This window comes from Sarcophilus harrisii, chromosome 1 (genome assembly GCF_902635505.1).
Source record: "Sarcophilus harrisii chromosome 1, mSarHar1.11, whole genome shotgun sequence".
Classification (NCBI taxonomy): domain Eukaryota; kingdom Metazoa; phylum Chordata; class Mammalia; order Dasyuromorphia; family Dasyuridae; genus Sarcophilus; species Sarcophilus harrisii.
In genome coordinates this window covers 687,235,646-687,263,582 of record NC_045426.1, presented here as the reverse complement: position 1 = coordinate 687,263,582, position 27,937 = coordinate 687,235,646, and the positions used below count along the sequence as shown (strand labels likewise).

The 27,937-nt window shown below is 46.0% G+C and overlaps 1 protein-coding gene across 5 annotated transcripts in view; it reads right to left on the bottom strand.

Annotated features, from left to right (window-relative positions):
- Positions 1–2,306: 2,306 nt before the first annotated feature.
- Positions 2,307–27,937, bottom strand: part of CAMKK2 (calcium/calmodulin dependent protein kinase kinase 2) — a 67,392-nt gene continuing 41,761 nt past the window's right edge. For 2 of the 5 annotated variants that reach the window (XM_031948550.1, XM_031948551.1), the window contains exons 8-17: positions 25,455–25,476; positions 25,232–25,320; positions 23,602–23,801; positions 22,884–22,937; positions 20,593–20,666; positions 19,964–20,051; positions 18,502–18,630; positions 14,212–14,312; positions 8,852–8,894; positions 2,307–5,610 (exon numbers count right to left, since the gene is read on the bottom strand). In XM_031948550.1, the coding sequence (XP_031804410.1) occupies positions 5,458–5,610; positions 8,852–8,894; positions 14,212–14,312; positions 18,502–18,630; positions 19,964–20,051; positions 20,593–20,666; positions 22,884–22,937; positions 23,602–23,801; positions 25,232–25,320; positions 25,455–25,476 (953 nt within the window). In that variant the 3' untranslated portion in view covers positions 2,307–5,457. The remainder of the gene's footprint in view (positions 5,611–8,851; positions 8,895–14,211; positions 14,313–18,501; positions 18,631–19,963; positions 20,052–20,592; positions 20,667–22,883; positions 22,938–23,601; positions 23,802–25,231; positions 25,321–25,454; positions 25,477–27,937) is intronic. The other 3 variants (XM_031948553.1, XM_031948552.1, XM_031948554.1) reach the window with 3 other exon arrangements.

The window sequence follows — 27,937 nt, the reverse complement described above, 5'->3', positions numbered from 1 at the left end:
ATCTCATCAATTCCAATGGGTTCAGTTATCATCGTCCTAATAGCTAATAGGAGGTAAATGCTATCATTATTCCCATTTTGCATATGTCATTCAATCTTCAATCTCAAAATCTCAAAGACAACAGGAGGATGATGGATTTGAGTGGCCCAAAGCTTTGCCAAATTACCTGCTTCACTCTTTCCTTCAGGCTTCAGAGTCCAGGGACAAAACATAGGTCAGGTCAACCTGATAGCAGTTAACTGACCTGCCCAGGACCACATGGCTCACTAAGTGTCTGAAGTGAGATCTGAATTCAGGTCTTACTGATTTCAGGTACAAAGCTCTATTTGCCATGTCACTTAGCTGACCCTTAAATTTTATTTAAATTAAAATTTTGTCTTAAAGATAATTTTTTAAATTATTTTATGCAGAAGATTCGAGTTTTCATCCTTCTTTAAAATTTCAGTCCCCAAATCAACTGCTGCCTCCATGACTTTTCTCCTTGTTATCAGCTTCATTCAGGCCCTCATGGCCTCCTACCTAGATCACTGTAATAGCAGCTGGTAGGGCTGTCTCCCTCAGGCCTGTCCCTGTTTCCAGTTCATTCTCCACTTAGCTGCCAAAGTGATCTAAAGCCTGTGTGGTTCCCTATTGCTCTAAGATGTCAGATCCTCTAGCTGGCTTTTAATTGCCCATATAAGCTGGCCCTTTCTCACCTTCCCAGTCTTCTATCTCTCACTCCTTGCTATATTCTTCTATCCAGTGATATTGGCCTCCTGGCTGTTGCTTGCACAGTACAACCATCTCCAGGCATTTTCTCTGACTGTCCCCCATGCCTAGAATGCTCTCGTTCCTCATCCCAACCTCCTGGTTTCCCTTGCTTCCTTGCAGTCCCAGATAATATCTTCCCTCCTACAGGAAACCTGTCCTGATGCCTCTAATTTCTAGTGGCTTCCCACAATCCCCAATATATCCTGTATATAGCACATTTGCCACATTGGTCTGCTTGTGATGGCTAGCACTTATATAGCACTTTCAGGTTTCCAGAGCACTTTATAGGTGTAACTTATTTCATCTTCACAGCAACTCTCAATAGTAGGTGCTACTACTATAACCATTTTACAGATGAGGGAACTGAGTCAGGTTAGATTTGAACTTTAGCTCTGAGTCTGGGTTGATAAGAGGCATTAAATAAATATTTGTCTTGACATGTTAGCTATTTTTACCTGAAAATTCTATGTTATTGTTGTTCAGTCATTTCAATCATGTCTGATTCTTTATGACCCCATTTTGGGTTTTCTTGGCAAAGATACTGCAATAGTTTGTCATTTCCTTCTCCAGGTTATTTTACAAATGAGTAAACTCAAGCAAAGAGCATTAAACCACTTGCCCAGGATCACACAGCTAGTAAGTGTCTGAAGCCAGATTTGAACTCAAGAAAATGAATCTTCCGGACGTCAGGCCTGATGCTCCATCCACTAAGCTATCTCTGGATTTCTTAAATTCATTTTCAAACGGAGTTCATCTTTTCCCCAAAACCCATTTCTCTTCCCAACTAACTTCCCTTTTTTTGTTGAGAGTACCACTCATACTCCTTCTAGTCACTTTGGTTCACAATCATTCCCAACTCATCCCTCTGCATTGATAAATACACAATATTTCACTTCCATTTTCAGATGCCAAATCTCATCAAATTCTATCTCCACAGCTCTTGTTAGTGAATAAACTCCCTAGTTCTTCTCTCTTCACATGTTAATTACTTCTGTCTAATTGCCTTCCTGCTCTCCTTTCTGATCCATCCTTACAAAAATTTTCATATAGATATTTCTGAGGAATAGCTCCACCCATATCATACCTGTACTCAAGAAGCTTCAGGCTCCCATTGAGTTCTGAGATCAAATAACAACTCTTCTGTTTGGCATTTAAGCCCCTGACATTCTAGCTCCAACCCATCTTTCCAGACTGATGCCCCCCACACACACAGTAAATACTTTTTAAATCTTAAGGGGAATGTCTGTAAATTTGTATATTCTTGCCTTGGAATCTAAGCTTCATGAAGGCAGAAGCTATTTTTACTTTCCTGGTATCTCCCAAATTTAACAGCACCCAACTTAATAACACTGCACTCATTTATTCATTGTATCCTAGAATACAAAGGTTTTAGAGATGCACAGGAAGATTTATACGAACTAATGCCAAGGGAAGTGAGTGGAAATCCAAGAGAACAAATCAGACAGTAACTACAATTACATAAACAAAACCTGAAAATAGTGAAGGGGGGGATTGGATCCTGAGGAGAGGGTGTAATAATCACAGCAAAGCACAAGACCATTTTGCTATCTGTTTATTCAAGTTTACAGAGAAGCTTCAACATCTGTGGAAAAACACCAAAGTTTCATTTTCTCTTAAGTTCATGTAATTTAAGTGATAAATACACAGTATTTAACTTTGTACACCTGATAAAAGGAAAATGCATAGTAAAAAGGACTAGGAATAAACACAAGCATCGGGCATTAAATAGACCACAGAATTAAAAAGGCAGTGGCGATCTCTCAAAACCTGTCACAATCAGTGGAAACCATAGAGAAGATGGAACCAGAGGCAACCTTTTTTTTCCCATGGCAATTCGGGAGACCTGTGAAGATCACAGCTTTCTAACATTTAAAGAAAATCTAGCCACTGCTGCCAAAAAAAAATTAGAGAGGGGTAATCCTAACCTAGGGAGGGGAGAGTTATACCTTGTATGCTAATATTGGGGATCTGCATGGCCCACACATTGCCATTCCAAGGGAAAATGAAGAGAGTAAGAGAAAAGAGGCACATGAGACGGCCAGAGTGTCTAGTCTCTTATGCTCACCTGGAAGTTCCTTCTCCCCCGCCTCCAAACTCCCAACCCATCTCCCCCATTCACACATAAGCTAGCTCCACCAAACTGGGACCTCAAAGAGAGAAGGTTGGCAAATGATGAAAATAGGTTCTGGGGTTACCAATTTAGGAACTGGAAAGGGGCCTTGCATTCTCCCCACCCCAAAAAAAAATTTACACATGAGGGAACTGAGGTCCAGAGAGGTGATGGTTCAAGATTATTTCATAGACCATACAGGACAAAATATGAACCTTGGTCCCTCTTTATCTGCCTTTTGTGGGGGAGGGGAGCAGAGGGGAGGAGACTTCCATGCTTTCACGCTTGCATTAACATTATTGGACTTTTGAAAAAAAAAAATCCCAAGGTGCTTAATGATCACTCTATCTTCCTTAATAACTGTGCTTAATTTTTTTAAGGACATGAATTCCAAAGAGTTTGTGCCAAAGGAAGGTTGTAAGCCTTGAGTGTCCCCTGCCTATGGTGTCCATGAAAAACAATTGGGGTGGGATTAATCTGGCCAGAGCAATTTAAGACTCTTAAGTCACAGCCTCTTTGCCAGTTTACCATCTGTGTGATCTCCACCCAGTCTCTAGCCTCAGCTTCCTCCCCTGTAAAGTAAGGAGGAAGGAGTTGGACTGGATGACCTCGCAGATTCCTTTTTGCTTGAAATCCCTGATCTTTGGCTGACCCGCAGCACAGACATCAGAAACCGCAGCGAGACCCAAACCCCTAAAACTGAAAATCCATGGCACTGCCCGGTGCAGTTGTGCAAACACGAGGGAGAGTCGCCACAATGGCTAGGTGCAGCTTGGCCACCTCACACGAGCTGGGACAAAGACGAAGGTTCACACTCACCACTTCCAAAAGGTGCTACCCCTTTACCAACAACAGGGGGTGGATCTATAGATTTGTGCAGGGATTTATCATCAATTTTTAAATGTGCTGGAGAAGGAAATGTTCTGTAGTCGAGGACCATCAGGAGAAAGAATTAATGATCGGATGTCAGAATGGCACAGAATGACTCAGCCCTTGGCTTTCCTGACATCCAGAGAGTCTGCCGAAGCACTATTCAAGGGAAAAGGGATGGAGCCCAGACCTCTTGGGGAGGGCCAGGAGAGGAGCAGGGCACCAGGCCCGGCCTGTCTCTGTGGCTATTGCGCCGTTCAGACTAGAGTGAAAAGTAGCCCCAAGAAAGCGGTGCGGGCACCTGAACAATTCCACCCAATCCAACTCTGAAAATGTATAAGAAAGGTGTGCTTTGAAGCCAAGAAACAAAGGTGGAACCTTACTAACTCCCCTTCCCTCGGGGCTTCGCCCGGGGCCCACCAGTGTTCCTGGCAGGAAGCAGATTCCAAGTTAAAAAAAGAATGCATAGTCATGCTCTTGGTGGGAAGAAAAAAAGGAAATGATCTCGATTTCCCACCACCAGGAAGAACGTCTCATCAGGACAGAGGAGACCCGTCTCACCCGGCACCTGGGGACTGTTCCCGGGAGGTACAGTCTCCTCCAGGAACAGGCCAGAAGGGGAGTTTCCCAGCAGGCTTCACGCCGCCGCTGGAAGGAAACCTCCCTCTCAGCCCCGGAAGTGAGCTGGGACAGCCCCCCAGCTACACGGCCAGCTAGTACAGGAGGTGCAAACAAGACATGAGAGGCTTTCCCAGTATACAAGCGAAGATGCTGGAGACCCAGCGGCCCGCCCAGCACCTCAAAGAGCCCCATCCCCTGTGGGAAGCTCTAGAGAGAGCCCTTTTTTGAAAACCACTACGCGGATTCTAGATCGTTTCTGAACACTAAGTTCTAACCTAGTCACGTAATTAAAAACCGCAAGCCATGTAATGTACATGGAAGCGGAGGATTTCACCCTGAATTTGAAAGTTAACAGTAATAAACCTACTAGCTCACGAATCGATTTCGGAAACGCGCTCTCCCCACGGTCTTTTGAAAGCTGATGAAAAGCAATGGATTGCGCCCCCCCTCCCCTCCGGGGGTCACGCCCCACCCCCGCTGCTGCCGTTCCCCCTCCCCCAATCAAGCCACAGTCCTTGAACATGGAGCCCTTTCAGGAAGTTGTTTTTCCTAAGGTATGACGTCCAAGTTGTAGGGGTTCCTCCCCAAAATGGGGGACAGCCTTCACCAGGGAGAGAGGAAGGCAAACCGAGTCCTGGGGATGGAGGAGTCTTCCTCCAAAGCCCGGAGGCCGGAGCCCTTTGGGGAGGCGAGGTGGGGACGAGAGGGGGCGAGGTTTCTAGGGGGAGAGGGGGTCCCTGGGGCCCGCCTCAGCCTTGACACCCGGCGCGGCCCCGCCCACTTGCCACAACGGGCGTCGAAGCGTTTTCCTCCGGAGTCTCCCCCCCGACGGGGTCAGACTGGGGAGCCTGCGGTTCCTCTCTGGGCCCTCCTGCCCCGGCCGGCGTCCCGAGTCCCGGAGTAGATGGTGCTCCTCCCCCCGCCCCCCACCCCTTAAAACGACAACGTAAAGAGAGAGCCCGAGAGGAAGGGCAGGGCTTTACACAAGCGGTGGGTTTCGGGCGGGCATGCGGCTGCGCAGACAGCGGGAGTTGGAGCCGGGCCCGCGGGGAGGCGCAGGCCGGTCCGGGACGGGCCCGCCGACCTTACTCGGTCTCCATCGCCGCTTCTCCGGGTGGGGGCAGCGGCCGGGGCCCGGCGTCCGGCAGGCGGGGGGCGGCCGTCCTCACCAGACCACCTCCTCCTCCCCGACATGGGGCAGGTCGCTGCACCGGAGGAGGTCTTCGCTGCCTCGTTTCCTGCTCGAGACACAGAGAACCAAGCGTCAGCTGGGCTTCCTCTCCCCCCCCCCCGGCGGCAGCGGCGACCCCGTGCGGAGCACAGAGGCGGCGCACTTTAGACTGCTCCCCACCCCCTCAAGCGGGCTTCTCTCCCGAGGTAGGCAGAGGGCAGAGGGCAAAGGGCAAAGGGCGGGCCCGAAAGGATTCCCCGTTAGATGCTCGGCGTGAGAACAAAGGAGCCACGTGGGGAGGTCAGGCGTGAGGAAGCCGGGCTGGGCCGGGGCCCCGAGCTCCCGTCTGGTCTCGGTAGCTGTCTGCCCACCCCGCAGTCCCACCTCGCCAAGCGCTCGCACAACTGCAACGTCTAAAACTCCCCCACAGAGAACCCCTCCTTCCCTTCCCTACACCGTCCCTCCCAAAGGCCCGGGAGTCATCCCTCCCTCGCACAGCCAATCAGGCGCCGCCCGTGCTGCCTCTGCCCCTCCCGGGACGCTGGCGCCCCGCCCCGCAGCCCTCCGGCACCGCCCCCTCCGTCTCCGCTCCGCCCAGCCTGATGGCCCGCCTGTCCCGCCGGTGCTCCCTCAGGGAGCACATGCAAACCCCCCGGGGCGGCCAGAGCCCTTCCCGACTTGGCCCTCCACCCCAAAAACGCGCTCTTGGATCCAGCGACACCGCCTCCGTGGGCAGAGCACGCCCGTCTCGGCTCTGTCCTCCCGGGCCGGCCCATATCTGGAACCATCTCCCGCCTTCGCTCGGACCACTGATCTTCCCGCTTCCTCTGAGACCCAACTGAAGCCGCCCCACCACGGGAAGCCGCCTTCCGCAGCTGCTCTGTTCCCCAGGGCCCCCCTCCGTTAGTCCGCTCTGTTCGTCCCGCGCATACGTCTGCTGGAGTTCTCCCCCAAGGTTGTAAGCCCCCTGACGGCGGGTGGCGCCTTCTGTCCCTTTTGTATCCCCGCAGTCGAGCACACACAGTGCCGGGGACCGGGAACTACTGACCCAACCATCTCCTGCCCAAGAAAAATCGGATCTCCAAAAAAACTGAGCGGGAAACGAAAGCGCAAGCCAGCAGCATCGGAAAGAGCCAGAAGGTGCGCTGTGAACCACACCCAGTTCCCACAGTCCTCTCTGGTGTAAAGGGCTCTCCTCATCGCCGAACAATTGGAACTGGTTTGGATCAGTTCCTTGTTGAAGAGAGCCACGATCCTCAGAATTTTGATGAAATCATTTGAAATGACTGTGATCGCAGAATGAGAAAGAACATCAAAGGTCTGGCCCAGACTTGCGCTTATTAGCTGTGTGACCTTAATAACCTCTGCCTCAGTTTTCTCATCTGGAAAATGAAGGGACTGGACTTGATGGCATCTAAAGTCCCTTCCAGCTCTAAATGTTTGACTTTGTGAACTAGGATTTGAACCTGGCTCCCCCAGTTCCAAACCTGGCACTCTTTCCGCTACTCCACAAAAGGAAAGGTCCGTGGCTCTGGGAACCTCTGAGGGAGGTCCCTTCCTAAAGCAATAGTTCTCTGATTACCAGACCGCAAATGGACCCCTCCAAACCACCTCAGCTTGCCCTGAGAAGCAACATCTCCAACAAGACAAAGCAGGTTGGGGGCGCTTCAGAGACTAAAAATGATCTAGAACTCCAGAGCGGCATAAGACTTGAGAAAAGCTGGAAACAGCATCTCTTCCTTCAATGGGAAGAAGGCTCCCACAGCTCTGAGTTGAAACCATACAAAGATAAACTTTTAAAATTCCAGTAATATTCTCATTTTTTGTAATCGTAGATTGGGGGAAAGCTCAGAGTGAGGAAAATGCATTTTAGAGACTGGCATCATGGGATTAGAGCTGAAAATTCATTTAAGAGAACAGTGATCATCTAGTCCAATGTCCTCATTATATAGATGAGTAAACAGGCCCAGAGAAGGTCACATGGGTAATAAGAAGAATGATTATGTGAACCCAGACCCTGTGATGCCAAATTCCATGTTCTTTCCCTCCACACCAACTAGGAGAGTATGAGGCAAATAAGCCATTTCCCAATATATTCCAAAATATATAGCAGCAGTTTGTTGTGAAGGCAAAGAACTGGAAACAAAGGGGATTCCATCAATTGGAAACTGACTGAATAAGATATGGCAGAAGAATGCAATGGCATAGTATTGTGCGATAAGAAAAGACAAAAAAGGATGATTTCAGAGAAGCCTGGGAAGACTCACATGAACTGACGCAGAGTGAAGTGAGCAGAACCAGAACAATTTGGACAATAACAGCAAGGATGCAATAAAGACAAATGACTTTGAAAGATTTCCAACTTTTAAGTAGCACAATGACCAACCCGCCCAGGATTCCAGAGGCCTGATAAGGTAGCATTCAATCCACCTCCTGACAGAAGTGAACAGGCTCAGGATGCAGTCAGAGAACCATTTTTAGACACGGCCAGTGCAAAAATTTGTTTCGCATGACCGTGAATATTTGTTATGAGGGTTTTTGTTTTTCAATTAAGGGTAGGAAGGTGAAAGAGAAAAATAGGTGGTTGCTAATTGAAAAGTAAAAGTTATTTCCCCCAAAATATTCTCAGGAGCCCCATTTCCTACTGGAGTAAATCCTTTCACATGGTCTTTTTAAAAAAAACATCCTTCAGAAAATGAATAATGAAATAATATTGACCTAAGGAGCTAGGAATGGGAAGGAAAGAATATCTTACGGATTGAAGCTCCCACCACCAACCGGATGTCTCGCTCTCTCCCCTCCCCTCTGTCTCTAGGGTCTTGTCTCCAGTCCCCTGGCAGCAGCCAAATCACACGTCGATCCCCATGCACAATTCTAGGTGCCTCAGGAGGGTATCTCAGATGCCTCTCCTCTAGTTCCATGCAGCAGCAGATCCCAAGACTGCATGCACTGAGCCCTGGGTGGTCCCGGCCCCTCAGTCACCTTTGTGGGAAGACATTTGGTATCTTCCAAAGCACCCTCACACCAGTGCCAAGGGGATCCTTACAGAGTCAGTCCCTCCCAGCTCCTAGCCCCTGGCTTCCTTCTCCACCAACACTCCATAGCTGGGGGTTCTGGATCAGTGTCTCAGCTTGCCTGGCTGCCCAAATAGGCTGAGTGTGGAGGGAGCGTGCAGGCCCCTTGCCCCCCAGATCCAAGGGCCCACGTGCTCAGCAGCCATCCCCGTGCCCCCAGGGATGCACAGGCAAACAGAGGCCTAGGCAGTCGGGCGGGTGGGCAGGCAGGCAGGCAGGTACAGCTGGCTTTACCTTGGACTCCAGGAAGGGCTCACATCCCCCTGTTTGTTTTTTTCTGGAATTGGGTGAAGGGGAAGGAAAAGGGACATGAGAAGGGACCCACAAGAGCTTCCAAAGATCCTTCCCCAGCCCAAACACTCGGGTCCCAGGCAGGAGGAGAGGGCTTCTCATTCCCTACTCTGATTTCCACTTTTTTTCTGGATGCCTTGGAACCTACTCATTCCTTTGACTTTTGATCAAAACAAATCTGACCTTTTACTGGTGGCCATGATTCTTCTTCCTTCTCAAGAGTTCCCTCCCTAGTTTGCCCTCTTCCTCTCTACCCTAATCTTGCCAGTATACTTGGAGACTTCAATATACTTGTTGCCATTCCCCTCTCTCAAATGCCAGGCTTCCCATTCCATTAATATCAATGACATCCTCTTTCTTCCACCACTTGAGCCACACACATAAATGGACATAGCCTTCAAATTATCAGCCCCAAGAGTTCCACCACTGACATTTCTCTGGCCTACCATAACCAACTATTCTCCCACCTCTCCTTGCACCTCATTCATCCTCTTCATCATCTTCCTCTTCTTCTTAAAATCCATGTCATAACCTCAAGTCCCATCATCCCTTAATGTTCTCCCCGGCCAACATTCCTGGTCTGCCTTCAGTTTCTTTCCTTCTTAATCACAGCCCTTCTGTTAACCAATTCAACTCGACCATCCTCTGCCCTCAGATTCCTTGTACCCCATCTTGATCTTCACTACTCGTATTTTGTGAAATCCCATCCCTGCACCACTCCCCACATCAATCTGCTCTGCTCCTATTCACTTGCTGCCAATTTAAAGGCTCACATCCAAACTGGGGGTGATATATATTTGTATTATTTAATCTCACCTGGACCCTCAGCACTACAAACCCCTAATGTTGTCTTCAATACACCTTCCCTCCTCCTCTTCCTCCTCTTCCACCCAGAATGTGCTTTCCCACTCTTGCGCCCCGAGGCTCTGCTTAGTGATGATTTATCCTTTCTGACTGGATCTTAGGCTACTCTTGAGACTCCCCCTTCAGTCTCCATAACTGCTCAAAATATGCCTCTCTGGTCACTACCTTCCTACTCCCCTTTAGAATGTGAATTCTGTGAGAATAGAGATTGTCTTTCTTGCTTATGTTTAGCAGATTAATAGTAAATAGTAATGCATGAGTGAAGAGAAGAGGACAGATACGAAATTAGAACTGACAAAACTTGATTTTGTGAACCAAGTGTGAAGAGTTGAGAGTTCCTCTGAGTTGGGAAGCTAGGTGACCAAAAAAAATAAAAATGCCCTTCATAGAAAGAGTGGGTTCAGAAGTCAAGTGGGTTTGGGCAGGAAGATAACAAGTAATAAATAGTAAGACTTACTATCCTTTCATTCATTCAGTGCTCCCCACCTTAGCCACTCAAAACATTTTCTTTTCCCCCTCAAGGTGTCTAAGCCATTCTTTTTCCAATTCTTTTCAGCAGAGGGCTGGCATCATATTTCACTGGGAAAATTAAACATATTCATCAAGAGATCCCTGTCCTTCCCACTTCTACATTTCAAGTCCCCTCAGTATTATCTTTGATTGTCTTCTTTTCGAGCCTCAGAGGAAAGCATGCTTCTTCTTGCTAGGGTAACCACTCTACTCAGGCCCAAAATCCTACTGCTCCCATCTCTTTTAGGAACCGCTCTTTCCATTCTCTTTCTTCTGCTTAATTTTTAAATTCTTTATATATTTGTCCCCTTACCCCACATTCCTCTGACACCCTCTCCCATTATCTTTTCCTTCACTCTACTCCCTGATCACAGAGATAGCCCTTCTTTTTGTCAAGACCAAACCTACTCCATGTGGCCTGAGTCCATTTTACTATGTTCTCCAAAAGAATCATCCCCACGCTCATTAACCTTCAATCTTTCCCCATCTACTGGCTCCTTCCCTGCTGCCCTCCCCATTCTTTAAAAAGAAAATCCTCCAGCTGAACTCCATCTTTAGTTGGTCCCTCCTCTCTCTCTTCTCAATCATTTCTGACCTCACCAAGTTAAGTGAAACTGTTCTCCCTAAAGTCACCGCTGCTCTCTTTACTGCCAAATCTAACAGCCTTTTCTCCATCTTGATTTTTGATCTCCTTGCCAGCTTCTGGCATTGTCAATCATCATGGTCCTCTGGGTACCCTAAAAGTTCTCTAAGAGTTCATGACACTGCTCTTTCCAGGTTATGCTAATAGTTTTTTAGGCTTTGTTGAATCATCATCCCAATCTTGTTCCCTAATTGTGAGTGTTCCCAACTCTCTGGGGCTCTGCCTTCTCTTCTTTTTTTTTTCCCCTAAGGCAATTGGGATTAAGTGACTTGCCCAGGGTCACACAGCCAGGAAGTGTTAAATGTCTAAGACCAGATTTGAACTCGGGTCCTTCTGACTTCAGGGCTGGTGCTCTATCCACTGTACCACCTAGCTGCCCCTCTGCCTTCTCTTCTTAATGACCTCATCGGCTCCCACGGGTTCACTGACCACCTCTATGAAGATGACTCTCGGATAGACAAACCCAGTCTTCATCTCTCTCCTGTGCTATAATCTCACATCGCCATCTGCCTGGTAGATAGCACCAGCTGTATGTCCCACAGGCATCTCTAAAACAAGTCTAAAATCCAACTCGTTATCTTTCCCCCAAAATCCATCTTTTTCATTTTTATCCTTTTGGCTACCCAGCTTCCCAACCTCAAAGGAACTCTCAATTTCTCACATGTCTAATGAGTTACTAAGTCTTGTCAATCCTAACTCCCCAACATCTGTCCCCTTCTCTTCTCTCACGCAGTAATCTAGGTTAAGCCCTCATTGTCTTTCACTTGGATGACTGTAGTAACCTATCTGATCTCTCTGCCAAAGTGATTTCTCGAAATGTCAGATATATCCCACACTCAATAAACTCCACTAGTTCTCTATTATCTTGATGATAAAAAAAATAACCCTTGTTTGATATTTAAAGTTCTTCAATCTGGTCCTTTCCTCATCTTCCAAGGCTTCTTATTTGCTATTCTCCACCTCCATTTCCTACCCTATCTCTTTTTTTTTAATTTAGTTTTTTTTAATGTAACAGTATTTATTTTTCCAATTACATATAAAGACAAATTTCAATATTTAGTTTTCAAAATATTTTGAGTTCTAGATTTTTCTCCCTCCCTCTCTCCTCTTCCCCAAGATGGCAAGCAATCTGATGTACCACCTCAGCACAGGCTGTCCCCCTTGCCTCCTTACCTTCACCTCTGCTTTCCTTCAAGACTCAGTTTAAAGCCACTTTCTGCAGGAGACCTTACCTGCTTTTCCCAGACACTAATGTCTTCTCCTCTAAGATGCCTTGCATCTCTTCGTTACGGATCTTGTACGTGACTGTTTATACACATGTTAGCATTCCCACTGGAGCAGGGAATCCCTTGCTTTTGTCACTATGTCCCCAGCACCTAGGCCAGGGCCCAACCCAAAGGAAGCACTTAACATCTGTTGACTAATTGAGTGGCTATAGAGCTAGTTTCTGAGAGAAGCCCCTTATCCTAACTTGGCTCATCCTGGCTTGTGACCTTGGACAAGTCACCTCTCAGTAAGTTACAGAGAAGGTGACAACCCACATGCAAAGTGGAATTTCCCAAGCTGATGAATTGAAATAAATATTTTATATTCATTTCTTTCTACAATACAAAAAAACTGGGGATACAAATAAGAAAAGAAAAGACAGTTCCTTTCCTCAAGAAGTTTACAATCTAATGGGGGAAGATAAAGCACAAAAGGAAGCTTTCAGGGAGAAGAAGGAAATGGGAAGAGAAGCCATGATTAAAGAGTGGAATCTACAGTGAAACTGATGGGAAATGGAGAATTGATTGGGCTTTGGGGCTGTCTATATGGAGGCTTTAGGAGGAACATAAATTTTTTTATTATATGAGAATTTATTATCTGAAAATTTTTTAAAGTGAATAAATTTCACACACGCCCAATAAAATGGGAGCTCCTTAAGGGCAGAGGCTGTCTTATTTTATTTTTGGCTTTGTATATCTCCAACCTAGAAAGATGCCTGCCACATAGTGGGTGTTTCACAAATTTTTGTTGAATAAATGAACAGGCCTTCAAGAGAGTCTGTACCGGAGTTGAAGCTACTGCTTCTTTGTTGTGTACTGAGAGGCTTCAGGGAGCCCTCTTCTTTGGAAAAGAAAATAATAGCTATCATTTACATAAGTTTGCAAAACATTTTATTATATATGTTATCTCACTTAGTCCCCCAACAATCATGGGAAGGTAGGTGCTACTTTTACCCCCATTTTACAGATGAGGAAACTGGGTCAAACAGAAGTTAAATTACTTCACACACTCTTAAATATCTAAAGCAGGATTCAAAATCAGGTCCTCCTGATTCCTGATCTAGGCCTTTGGGCACTGTACCACTTCCTACTCTGTAATCATACTCTATATGACTAAGTCTAAAAAGCTACCATCTGAGCTTCATTTTTTTGGTTTCTAAAGACTTTTCTTTGCCAAAAGTTCCACCCCACAAGGGGTTATGCTTTGTCTTCAACTACTGCTAGTGGGGATTAACTGAGAGCAAGGCCCCCAAGGAGGGAAGAAAGACTGGAAGTCAAGGAGGAATGGAGAAAGAAGAAGAAGAAGGAGTAGATGGGATGGGACCAAACTCCTTCATTCACAGCACAGTCCAGGTTGGTCACCATTGCCTTCCCCTACCAAGAAATGCCACTGGCTATTATGTGGGAGTGGAGTTCAGGGGATCATAGATTTAGAGTGAAAATGGTCCTTAATGGCCATTGATTTCAAGCTGCTCACTTTATAGATGAGGAGTCTAGAAAGCTCAAATGACTTAAAATAGCTAAAAAGGAGCTGAGGTAGGATTTGAATTCAGGTCTCTCTGATTCCTCACCTCCTACCCACTACACCACACTGCTTTGCATTCCTACCTTTTCCTCCAAGGTTTAATGGGGCTTCTGAAAGTCATCTTCTCAACCGAGAGGTACAAAGACTTTCTCCCCATTTCACAATGAAGTTGTGAGACAGATGTTCCCATGCCCAGAGAAGACCCCTGCCTAAAGATGACAAATAAAACCAGAGGCCTTCTCCTTCAGGGTTACCAGGCCCCTATGAAAGCTGGAGGGAGGGAGGAAAAGAAGGATGGAGGAAGGAAGACAGAAAGAGATAGAGAAAGACAGAGACAGGGCAGGGAGGAGGGGAAGGGAAGGGAAGAGAGGAGAAGAAGGAGAAGGGTTAAAAGGGAGAGAGACACATGCAAAGAAACAGAGAGAAAAGAAGAAAGAAAAAGAAGGAGGAGAGGGAGGAAGAGGCGGAGGAGAGAAGACAGGGGAAAGGCACTCACATGAGCAGGTTTCCAGGGGCAGACAAGGACCGTTCTTCCCGCCGACTGCCCTCAAAAGGGTTCCCAAAAGACCGTTTACGGATCATCGTCTTCACAAGGATCTGGAGAGTGAGAGAAGAGTATGTTTGTGATGGCTCAGGCACCAAGGGCAGCCACGCCCCTTCTACTTCCACCCTCGGTCCATGGCCCTCTTGAGCCACCCTGTTGGGACAGCAACCACTCCTACTACCAGGGATCCAACCTGATCAGAGCCCTTTAAGCAACAGACCCTGCTCCTATGTGGGAAAGGCCCAATCAGGGACCTAGCAGCAGGCCCTGTTACCCAGACCCACCAACCCTTCTTGCAAAATGCTCCTTGTTTCCAGCATGGTGTTTAGCAAATAGTAGGTGCTTAATAAATATTTGTTGACTGATTGAGCGCTTCCTTTACAAGGATTACTACTAGAACTGGCTCTCATCACTCTTACCTTGACTGTTCTATAATACCAACTATGTGACTCAATCCCCCAATCTATTCTCTCCTTGTGTTGATAGGCAATGTGTATAGTTGATAGAGTCCTGAACTTATAGGAAAAAAACCTGGGTTCAAGTCTTAACTCATACTTTTACTGACTGTGTGACTCTGGGCAAGAAACAACTTCTCTGGGGCTCATTTTCCTCCTCCATAATATGAGAAGTTTGAATTCAATGACCTCTAAGATTGTTCCCAGTTCTAAATCTAGAATTCTAAATCATCCTAGCACATTGTTTCAAGGATCCATGATTTTGTCAGGGGTAAGGCATCTTCAGATGCAGATTGCGACTCTCTTAGCCTTCAGGAACTAGTTACTATGAGTTACTATGGTCAAAAATTATACAACCCCTAGAGACCTGAAATCCACATTTTCCTAGTATCTACTGATCCCACTAAGAAGAATATAACTGAATATATCTGAATTTTCTAATTGAAAGCCTTTTACCTGAGTTTCTTCAAAACTTCTAGCTGGGGTCTAGTACTTTGTTTCAGAATCCCTCCTCATTCTAGCCCTCCTCCCCAAGACATTCTCCGGTGTATAAATGTCCATCTTAAAGGCAGTGTCCTAATGGACTAGGATATTTTAGAGGGAGTCTGCCCAGTTGGGTCCAGCAAGACCATCGCCTCCTTTCTTCTGGAATCCAGACTACTATCAATTTATATCAAACTTATGCTCCCCTAAGAACTTCCAGGCCCCCTATGTCCTATATTGATATTATTGATTGTTTGGATCCATGTGCAGGACTTTACATTTATTCCTACTCAATGTAACCTTGTCACTTATGATTGCTAGATCTAACACATCAAACTCTTTTAGAATCTAGAATCTATCAACTCAGATAGAGCTCTTCCTCCCAGCTCTGTGCTGCAATCTATACATCTGGTTTTTTCATTTAAAAAAATCTAATTTTTTCTATTTAAAATTTTTAATTAGAAAAAAAATAATTTAAAAATTAGCAAACTTAGACATCCCTATTTTATCTCGGTAACTTTTGCATTTTGGGAGCTCAGTCAGTGTTTGTTTTATGGATTCATCCTCTTCAAGTAGTCTAGAAGTTATAGATGAGCTCAAGCCACCTAAGACTGTGCTGTCCTGCAGGAAACCCTTCCCGGATCAGGTCTCCATTATTCTGTCCATCTTCCTCTCTGTTATTTTCCATCTATTCCGCCTATCTCTGGTACATTTTCTCAATTCCTTGAGAGCAGAAACCATCTCTTTGCCTTTATTTGTATGCAAAGCAGAGGGGCTGACATATGATAAGACAGTCAGTAAATGCTAGTTGACTGAATGCTTTTTGGAGGAAGACAGATGGAGGAGGCATATGGTATCAGGACCAAGGACAGGGAAGTGTCCAAATTGAGAGAGCTGTGGGAGCTAAGGCTCAGCCCATTACATAGAGACTTGGGGGTGGGGGAGGGATTTAAGACTTCATTAGAAATTTCTACAAAGGGCCTGGCAGATCTGGCTCTCAGGAATCATGGGCTGAGTTGGAAGAGATTTTGAGGGTCTTCTACCCCATCCAATACTTGAACAGAAATCTCTGCAACACTCCCCAGTAGTCTCTGGGCAAAGATCCCACCTTCACCTTAGACACTCACTAGCCATTCTATCCTGGGCAAGTCATTTAATTTCCTTTTGCTTTAATATCCCTAACTAGAAAATGAGCTAGAATCCTACGAATTTCCATATTATATTTATAACAAAAGTTTATAAAGCAATTTACATTATCTCTTTTGATCCCCAGAATAAACCTGGGAGTTTGATGTTATTCCTATCCCCGTTTTACAAATGAGGAAACTGAGGCAGACAGAGGCTAAATGACTTGTGCTCAATAAGTAAGTGTCTGAGAAAAAATTTGAACTCAGGTCTTCCTGATTTTAACATCAATGTGCTAACCACTGTGCTCTAAGCTCCCACTTGCTCCTGGAGGAATCCACTTGCATGTTGTTCATTTGTTTTTTGCTTGAAAATTTCTTCTGGCATCAAACCTAAATCCATCTCTATAACCATCCTCTCCTGTTCCCACTTCCACTGCCTGAGGTCAGGAAGGAAAAATCATCTTCTTCCAAATGGCAGCTGAAGGCTGAGGTCACGTTCTCCACTTCTCCCCACTTACGTCATCTTCTCTAAGCTAAACACCTCGGAGCTGTCCTGCCCCCTCCTCCCTGAGCTATCTAGTGGCGAGTCTGGCTGGGCTGGTGCTTTCTGGGCGTCCATCTCTAAGGATCTCCAAGCTCTATGTAACTTCCCAGGACATGGGGCACAGGAGTGAAAGGTCACCCCCCAGCAGCCTCACAGACTGAAAACTCAGACCCCGCTGCTCTGCCCAGAACATTCTAAAACTCTTTGATCCTCTTCATTAGGACCAAAAACTGCCTCTCCGAAGCCTCCTCTTCCCCGAGGCTGGGGCCGGGCCCCCAACCCCAAAGGAAAGACCCAGAGGGACCCCTCTAGAGTGAGCAGGCTCACACCACCAGGTGTAGGAGAGGCGGAGAAGAGTGAAGAAGGGGTGGGTTTTAAGTTGAGATTGACATGCAGAGACCCTAGTGAAGGAGAGGAGGATGTTCATGAAATCCAGATCCAGGAGATTCAAAGGCTGGGGGAGAATGAGAAAGAGAGAGTGAGTGTGTGAGGAGGCAGGGGCGGAGGGGAGGTCCCGGCGGGTGCAGAGCTGAGCGAGTGGAAGTCTAGCCTCCGTCCTCCTCCTGCTGACAAGGGAAATTACTCCAGCCCTTAGGAAGTCTACAGGGGCCTGCAAGGCTGACCCTGATGCCCTCGGACACCTCATGCGGGTCTCTCGGCTATTCTGATGCGCCATCCCCCAGTCAGCATAATAACTGCTGGGGACGCCACAAGTGAAGGGCAGGGATTCGATGGGCAGATGGGTGCCTCCCTGGCAACCCACAGGAGAGAGCTGGGATACAACCTGCCTCTCCATATGGAATCCGAGCAGCCACTCTCCAACTGGCCAGAGAGCAAGTTCCTCTCCCTGGCGCCGGCTCACCATCCCAAGAAGGCAGGACAGGAGGCCTGGCAGGGCCTGGGGGTCCCAAGCTCCTCTACACCCCCTCTTCTGGGATAATCCTGAACTCCAAGGCATAAGGGCATCAAGTAATCCCAATCCAAACTCCAGACTTGGGAGGCTGCGAGCCACGTCCACCAGGACAGAGGAGGATTTGTCCAGGCCTTTTCAGGAGAGAGGCTGTAGAGCAGCTAAAAGATCCACAGGGTGCCAGGGACATCAGGTCCCACTAATATACTGGCTTCACGACCCTGAGCAAGTCCTTTAACCAGGCAAGTCTCAAATTACAGAAAAGAAGCCAACCCACACTGGGAGGGAGAGTCTCCTCACTTGGGAGTTCTTATATCAGTGAAACTGCAGATTGAGTGAAAGTCCAAAGTCTCTCCCAGACAGAGAAACCTGTTCAGGGTCCTCAGCAAGCTTTACATTAGCCCACTTAGCCCAACGAAGGCAGTTTTGAGATTTGATCCTATCAGAGGCTCCCTCTCCTGATCAACAACCCTCTCCTTCTCCCTAGCCCATCTCCAATTGCTTGGTGCATAACTCAGGGCTTCCCCAAGTTGGCCTCCCTGTCTCCAATCTTACAGAAGTGGAAGCGGGGGCTCCAAGACAACGAGGGGTCCCCGTAAGTCTTAGCTAGCCAGGAAGCTAAGGCCCCGCTGCTCCCTGTTCCCGGACGGCTCTCCCTAGGCAACGGCTCCTGCCTTCCTCCGCATCTCGGTCTCTGCACTCAGTGGGCTCTGCCCGCCTTACCACGGTCGCCAGGCTGGGGATGTGTTTGACGGAGTTCTCCACCTCCTCTTCCGTCACCTCCACCAAGGTGCAGTTCTCATCCTCCGTTGGCAGCGGCTCCGCCCCGTGCCTTGTGACCCAGGGGTGTAGCTTCAATGAATAACAGGAGGGGTGAGGGGCGGGGAGCACCTCCGGGAGGACGGAGAACAATGGGGATGCCCTGCCAGCGTGACGGGAGGAGCTTGCAGGGAGAAGGAAGGAGGGGGAGAGCCCCCCAGGCAGACATGCAGGTGAGTGGGCCAGCCAGGCAGATGGATGGTGGCAGGAAGCAGAAGGGAGAGAAAATCAGAAGGAAATGTGGAAGGGAGGGGAGGGAGGACCGTAACACCACAGACACCTCGGGCTTATTTCCAGATCCAGGTGGAAAAAACAACTTTAAATCTTGCTCAGGTCGACAACACAACACATGAGGCTTATTACTGCCTGGGGTCCTGCTTTCATCCTGTAGTTCTCAAGCCTGCCCCCCTGCCTCAGTTATTTAGGATCCGTGATATCTTGGGGAAGCCATTATCCCAGTCTCAGCTTTCTCCTCTGTAGTTAGAGGGTTAGACTAGACAGCTTCTGGGGCTCCTTTGAGTGCTAGACTTATAATCTCATGAAGATCCTATAAATTGTCTCCCCATTTCACAGAAGGGCACAAACAAAGTTCAGGAAAGAGAGTTACAGGGGCTGGAGGCAGTTGGCAGCAAAGCTGGGAAGAGAAAACCCAGGAATCCTGAGCTTCCCTTCCACAAGACACCACATTTCAGTTTCACTCCATCTCCTTCAAAAGCAATTTGAGACTCCAGAGTTGCTTCCGTTGGCTATGGATAAGGCCCTTTCCCTGGCCAGATTTCCGGGCCACACCAAGGCCCCTCTCCAGACCACGGGGCTGAGTCTAGGGCTCCAGCAGGGACAGGTGAAGCTGCCTCCCAGGGCATCCTGGGAAGCTCCCCTGCTGTACAGGCCCCAAAAGGCCCATAAAGGGCCCAAGTTAGCTCATCAGTCAGACCCTCACCTGGGAACAAACTCCCCGGCACTCTCCCTCCTGCCACTGGGAAAGAGGGTGGGACGGGCCCAAGGGAACAGCCACGACAGTTTGAGCTGAGCACGAGGGGAGAGGGCAGCAGACCACCTGGCCTGCAAGGGGACACGGGAGTGACCAGTAGGTGGGACCGAGTGAGACCATCAGTCTCACGATGGCTCCTGGTGTCCTGGGAGGGTACAATGGGGAGGACAGAAGGGGAGCAGACCAGCTCCAGTGACGGATGCCAGCAACCATGGAGCCGAGGTTGGGGCGGAGGAAGCGGAGGCTTGTGCCCCAAGGGAGGTCAGCCAAACACGTCGAAGCACACAGGACAGAGACCAAGCTACACAATGTGCCTGCTGCCCTGGCTCGCACCCCCTCCCCGGCAGCCTCCATGTCTGTGCTAGCTGGCAGTACCTTGATTTCTGGGACGATGATCCTGGACTCAGGGTTCTTGTCCAACATGCGCACAATCAGGTCCTTCAGATCGTCAGCGATATCTGGCCTGGGATGGAGAAGACGGTCAACCAAACAATTAACAAGCATTTATTAAGCACCTACTATGTGCTGCACATTGTGGCAGGTGCTAGGGATATCAATGCAACGATTGAAATAATCTCTGCTCTCAAGAAGAGGGGGTCAATTTAAATATTTGTCAATCAATTAACCAGCATTAAGCACCTACTATGTGTCAGGCACTGTGCTGAGCTAGTGAATACAAAGAAAAGCAAAGAGTTCTTGCCCTCAAAAAACTTATATTCTAACAGGGGAGACAAACACATAAGTAAACATATGGAGTATGAATATAAAGAGAATAAATACAAAGTAATTGGGAGGAGACCAAGAAGGTGAAGCCTGAAGTACTTTTAGAGAAAGGGGCTCTTTTAATACAAATAAGGAGATAGGGCAGTCCGGACTATAACCTAAGCAAAGGAACAGAGGTGGGAAATGGAGGTACTGAGGGCCAGAACTAGGGTGGTGACCCTGTGCCTAAAGAAAAGGAGGAAATGTAAGATAACGTTGCAGAAGTTTGAGGCGCTACTTACTGGTCGGGGAATTCCAGGGCCTGGCTTTTGATCTTACTATGCAAAGACAAGATCCGTTCATCCATAAAGGGACACTAGAGAAAAGAGTCAAGGAAAGAAGAATCAGCTGGCTACAACGGCGTGCCGAAGCCAACTCAAAAGGACACCGGAGAGATGCTGGTTAAATTTTCTGTGGAAACGCCTGCCCGTTGGAAATTGGTTCCAGAGAGCCAATTGTTAAAATTTCCGTCTTGAAAATCAGCAAACACTATTAATCAAAGCTTGATTTATCATTATATTTATTATAATATATTATTATATTTGTCTAGACTCAAGAAAATGATGGAACAAATGTTGCTAATGGAAACTAAATTTAAAAGTGGATATTGTGAGTATGTTTTCCCTCCCAAAAAGCTGATTGTTAAACATTTTCCAGCACACCCTTGACTGGCTCTCATCTATACCATAGGAACGACACTTCTATGTCAAAGGGACTATCCTTTCAAGGCTGAGTTTAGGTGGCTAGGATTATTCTTTGCATCATAGATGGGAAAACCGATGGCAGGGAAGAAAACGCACAGCTAGCCTGTGGCAGAAGCGGGAAGTGGCAGAAGCCAGTTCTTTCTGACTTAGAAAGAAGCCAACTCTCCAGCCCTTACACCAGGTTTCCCTCAGGTTCACTATTAATGACAACTGACTCATTCACCAGAGATTAACTGAGCACCTGTTCTGCACAGGGACCCATGCGAGAAGCCACAGGGACATACGGATGAATATGACAGAGAACAGAATCCTGCTGTGACACCAAAGATGTCGGATTGAAAAATGAACAGTTTGATGCTGAGTGAAATGAGCAGAACCAGGAGATCATTGTACATGGCAACAACAAGACTATACGATGATCAACTCTGATGGACGTGGTTCTTTCCAACAGTGAGATGATTCAGGCCAGTTCCAATGATCTTGTGGTGGAGAGAGCCATCTGCCCCCAGGGAGAACTGAGGGTAGATCACAATAGCATTTTCACCGTTTCTGTTGTTGTTTGCTGGCATTTTATTTTCTTTCTCATTTTTTCTCCCTTCTGATCTGATTTTTTTATGCAGAAAGATAATTATATATCCAATATATGTATATATATTTATAACATATATATTTAACATATATTGGATTACTTGCCATCTGGGGGGAAGGGGGAAAATTTGGAACACAAGGTTTTGCATGGGTCAATGTTGAAAAATTATTCATGCATATGTTTTGAAAAAAAAGCTTTAATTAAAAAAAGAAAAATGAACAGTTTGTACATGGCAAAAAATTATTCATGCATATGTTTTGAAAATTAAAAGCTTTAATTAAAAAAAAAAGAAAAATGAACAGTTTGTTCACAGCTTTTTCACATGGAAAAACTTGGATTTATGAAAGAAGATGGGATCCACCTTCAGAGAAACAGAGGTCAAGTGGAAATAAGCATTGTATGATCTTACTTAGATGCATATGAATATATGGTGTATTTTATATATGATTATATGTATCTATGTAGATGTATATGTCTATATATGTGTTATATATATAAATATATCTGATTTTATTTTAGACTTCTTGGGGGGAGTGGAAAGGAAGTAAGAAAAATAGAATAAGGTAAAAATTACATAGAAGAGAAGAAAAAACCCTATAAAAGGAAGCAAAGAAAAGATGGACAGCTCTGAACACAATGGGTAATATTTATTACACTGGTCTTCTTGAAATGGAAATTTATTGCTTTATATTGCGAATCCTCTCATATTCTACTGTGCACATGACAATTTTTTTTTCTATTTCGTAATTAAGTTTTAAATAAATAAAATAAGAAAAAAGAATAATGGTAATAATAGTAATGGTCCTCTATTGATTAGCCCAGACAGCTCCCAGCCCCAGGCCAATATAAGGCCCATATAAGGGGGGGCGGGGTCTGTTAATCCACCTCTGCCAAATTTGTAAGGAGGAATTTTGCCCCCTAAGAAAGCTTCCTTCTTAGTGAACAATAAAAATCCCTTTTGTCACAGATTTCGGGTTTGCAAATTCTTTTGCACTGGACCTGCATCAGTTCTTGCACCTCTTTACTACCACTGACCTCATCTTTTGCACCTCATCACTTCCACCTACTTCCTTGTGCCCCCGGGCAAGGTCATCTGTAAATGAGGGGGGGTGCGACTCAATGGCTTCTGAAGTTCTCCCAGCTCTATGATCATAGAGAGTGAATGCTTGGTGGCTAGAGAGGCACCCCCCCCCACTCCCTCCCATGATGGAGTAGGTAAAAAACGCTCCCACTGGGTTACCTGGCCAAAGACAAAGCAGTAGAGGGTCACTCCCATGGCCCACACGTCCAGAGCCTGAAAAGAGAAGACACCCCAGCAGGTGGAATGGAGATAATGACAAAAACAGCAACAGAAACATTGGACTTTTTTTTTTTTTTTAGACAATCAAGGTCATGAAGTTAATAAGTGTCTGAGACCAGATTTGAACTCGGGTGAGTCCAGCTGACTCCAAGCTCAGCGCCACCTAAAGGCCTTAATATCTAACATTCCGAAAAGGTGAAAGTTTATTTTGTAGTGGAAATAGTCTGCTTTTAGTGGGAGGGACACTGGAGGTACTAATAACCCTCTCTTACAGATGAAGAAACAGATTTAGATGTAACTTGACTTGCCCAGGCTCACACAGCAAGCAAGCATCAAGGAAAGATTTGCATGCAGGTTTTCCCATCTCCGGGCCCAAGTTCTGCCCACTAGGCCGAATCCTCTGGGTCTGATGGGTACCTTTGGCTGTCAGTTACCTCCACCCTGAGGTGCCAACTAGGTCTGCCCTTTTCTAGCTCCCTCTTTTATGTTTTCTTGCCCTACAAGATGCTCCATGAGGGCAGGGTCATCTTGCTTCGCTTGTAATTGTTTCTCTGGTGCTACAAACATGAAGTGCTTAATGTTGTTTCCATCTAAACTTTTTTCTCTAATGTATCAGGACAAAGGGTGGCTTCCATCCCCACCCACCTGCCCTTCCTACCTTCCCGGAGAAGATCTTCCGTGTCTCAGACAGCGTTTCAGGAGCCATGAAGGCAGGCGTGCCCACAGTGTTGGTGAGGAGGGCATCGGTGCCCTTGAATTCATTGCTCACACCAAAGTCAGCGATCTTGATGTGTCCGTCCTCTCCGACCAGGAGGTTGGATGGCTTGATGTCTCGGTGGATGATCTTCTGGTAGTGCACTGGGGAGGGAGGAGGACCAGACACAGAGTAAGCCCAAAAAAGCTCCCCCACTCACAAATGTGACCACGTGTTCCCTCCCATTCTAGCAACTCTAAAGAAGCTCTAGGGCATTGTCCCCATTCTACAGACAAGAAAATTGGGAAAGTGAGGTGAAGCCCAAAGTCACGTAGCCAGCTAATGGAAGCCTGGGCTCAACCCTAGATCTCCTGAGACCAAAACTTTCCAGGAGAGTCAGGGAAGACTCCAGACCTCCTCAGGGATAACCAAAGCTGGCCAGGAGTTTGGAACCCTGTGCCTTGGAGAAAGTTCAGCCTCTGCTTTTCTCCCATTTTCCTCCACCTAACTCTGAAGAGAGGAAGAGATCATCACTGAGGGAGCTTCCTTTCACCTTCAAAATAAGCAAGTCATTTCTTCCCACTAAAGAGCAAAAGCCCCAAATATGGAGCAAGACTTCACAAATTATCCTTCTGTTTCAAAAACTAAGTATTACTTCAAGTCACATTTTAGGACTGTTGCTTTCACTGACACTAGCACTCAGATAAGAGAGGCAAGACCCGAAAAATCCAAGTATGTTCTCATGACTCCACGCTGGGCCTGGAGTCAGAAAAACCTGAGTTCAAATCCAACCTTAAGATACTTGCTAGGCTGTGTGATCCCGGCCAAGTCACTTAACATCTGTCTGCCTCAGTTTCCTCAACTATATAACGAGGGTAAAAACAGCACCTAATTTCCTTGATTTTTGTAAGAATCAAATGAGAAATCTGCAAAGTGGTACCTAGCACATAGTAGGCACTTATTAATAATTGTTCCTTTCCTTTCTTGCTTCTATTTGTAAAAGGTTTTGATTCAATTAACAGATGGTTAATCAAATACCAGGAGTTATGGCTTATTTGGTTTGAAAAGTAAACAAATGATAGTCCATATTATATCTTACTAATTGTTTTTCCCTAACCTTTTCAATCCTTTGAACTTCAAATCAACTATGACGACCTCACTGCTATTTAGGAGATACCCTTTTATTTCCCAGAGATTTGTCTTTGATTTCTGATCATAATGCGCCGTTAGGGGATGCAGCGGACAGAGTGCCAGGCTTTGAGTCAGAAAGACTAACATCCAAATCTGGCCTCAGACACTTCCTAGCTATGTGAATCTGAGCAAGTCACTTCACTTTGACTCAGTTTCCCCATCTGTAAAATAAGCTGGAGAAGGAAATAACAAACCACTCCAGGGTCTCTGCCAAGACCCAACAACAACAAAATCTGACCATAATTCATTGTGGAGCCTCAAACAGTTTATGACTATATCTTAGAGAATGTACTCCTCCCCTTTCCCCGGAGAGAAATTCAAGAAATCTGAAAATTTTCCACCTCCCTGGATCTCCCACTCTCCCCCCACCAGCACCATCCAGATCGGCTCAAGGCTGACTTACAATATTCGATGCCTTTGATCAGATCTTGGAAGTAGAATCGGGCCTGGTCCTCAGTCAGTGGCTTGACTGTGGGCACTTCCATTACAGGCCTGAACATTTATTGGCCAAAAAAAAAAATCTAATTAGATCAATGTAATCGTTCCCCTCCCCCAATCTCTGGGCTCACAGCACTCAGCTCAGCCCCTTGGGAAACCCGGTAGGGCTTCTGGCCTGGAATACTCACCCCTGATTGACCAGTTCAAACACTGTAAGGAAAGAAAGAAGATGACAGATTGGGAGCTGTTTATTCTACCTTGTGCTTCCCTTCCCTTCTCAACCCCTGCCCATGTCCACCTAGAGCTCACTTTATTCCACCAGAGTTTTCCCCAAAAAATATTCTTGAAGTAGATAAGGGATGGGAAAACAAAGGGGGAAGAAGCAGAAACAGAGAATATAAATGCCTGCAACCTACTACCACCCTTGTCATTCTCAGGAAAAAAACCAATATTAGAACCATGTTTCCACACCGCTTTCAGATTCATAAAACCAACAGCCCACGTAGGGGGGTAGTGCATCTATCCCATTCTACAGATGAGGAAACTGGGGCCCACACAAGAAAGAATTTGTCCATCACTAAATCCTCATCCATAAATGAGCTGGAGAATAAGTTGTCCTATGTGAATGGAATGGAATATTCCTGGAGTATAAGAACTAACGAGCAGGTGGATTACTGAAAAACCTCAAAGGATTTATGAGCTGCTGCAAAGTGAAGTAACTGCACCCAGTGACAGCAAAACTGGATGATGATCTATGTGCCAAAATGTCTGTGGCAGCCCTGTTTGTAGTGGCCAGAAACTGGAAACTGGGTGGATGCCCATCAGATGGAGAATGGCTGAATAAGTTATGGTATATGAATGTTATAGAATATTATTGTTCTATAAGAAATGACCAGCAGGAAGATTTCAGAGAGACCTGAGAGACTTACAGGAACTGATGCTGAGGGAAACGAGGAGGGCCATGAGATCATTATACATGGCAACAACAATACTAAATGATGATCAATTCTGATGGAAGTAGATTTCTTTGACAATGAGAAGATCCAATTCAGTTCCAATTGATCAATGATGAATAGAATCAGCTACACCCAGAGAAGGAACACTGGGAAATGAATGTGGACTACTTGCATTTTTGCTTTTCTTCCCAGGTTATTTTTACCTTCTGAATCCGATTTTTCTTGCGCAACAAGAGAACTGTATGGATCTGTACACATATATTGTATAAACTTTAGCATGTTTAACATGTATGAGACTACCTGCCATCTAGGAGAGGGGGTGGAGGGAAGGAGGGGAAAAGTTGGAACAGAAGTGAGAGCAAGGGACAATGTTGAAAAATTACCCGTATGATCTGTCAATAAAAAGCTATAATTAAAAAAAAAACCTGGATGATGATCAACTACAAATGACTTAGCTCTTCTCAGCAGAACCAAGAAGACATTGTACCCAGTGACAGCAACATTGTACTATGATCAACTATAAATCAGTTACCCCTTCTCAGCAATACTGATGGACTCTAGATGCAGATTGAAGCATACTATTTTTCACTTTCTGTATTTTTGGTGTTTTTTTCTTTAGAATTGTATCTTCTTTGAGAACAAGACTAATATAATGATGTGTTTTGCATGATTGAACATATATAATCTATATCAAATTGCTTTCTGTCTCAGGAAGAGGCAAGGTAAGGGAGGTAGAGAGAAAATTCGGAACTCAAAAAAAAATTTTAATGAACGTTAAAAATTGTCTTTACTAGGGGAATTTTTAAAAAAATATTATTTATAAAATGAGCTGGAGAAGGAAATGGCAAACCACTCCAGTATCTTTGCCAAGAAAATCCCAAAAGGGATGATGAAGAGTGAGACAGAGACACGACTGAAATGACTCAATAACAACAATGTCCATCCCGTGGATGGCATTAAGTCTCTTGACTCCAACCAAGTTTGACAGCCTCCTTTTCCCACAGTGGGCTGCTAGTGTGGGCCACAATAACAGCGTATACCCTCCAAGCCTTAAATCCAAAACTGATGTGGGCAGGCAGACACAAGCCAGGACAAAGCATTCTTGACTACAATTGAAAAGACAACATCGTTGTGTGTTGGAAGACTTCAGAGAAGACAAGAGGAGAATGCAACGAGGTGTCTAAGCAGCTGGCAGATCACAGATCATGGAGGCCGGATCTGGCTCATGTTTCTCGTGGCTATTTTAGTCTTTATGACTGAGGGCTGGTTCACAAAACCCACTGTGGTCTAACTTCCTCCCTCCTTCTGCCTCACTCCACCCAAATACCATTAAACTAGCCAGGAGCGAGTGGGTTGATCTGTTTGTATGAAACCAGCCCATTTCTGGCCCAAACTGCTAAACAACTCCAGAGGCTCTGAGAAGAGCTTCATCAGACTTTCCAAGAAGTCCAGGGGATAATATAGGAATAAGACCCCCTTACTCTAGAGCAATGAGACAGATGTATAAATTACAGGTTTTTTCCAGGTCTAATTATCTATCGTTTTATTTAATAAACATACCTTTAAAAAGTCATCATGATTAGGTATTCAAAACTTGGGCTAACTGTGATGGATAGTTTTCATGTTAAACCCTCAGAGTTAAATGGTTCTGATATCAGAGTTATCAGAATTGTCATTCCTTTCTATTAATGGGTAACGTATACAACTAGAAAGTG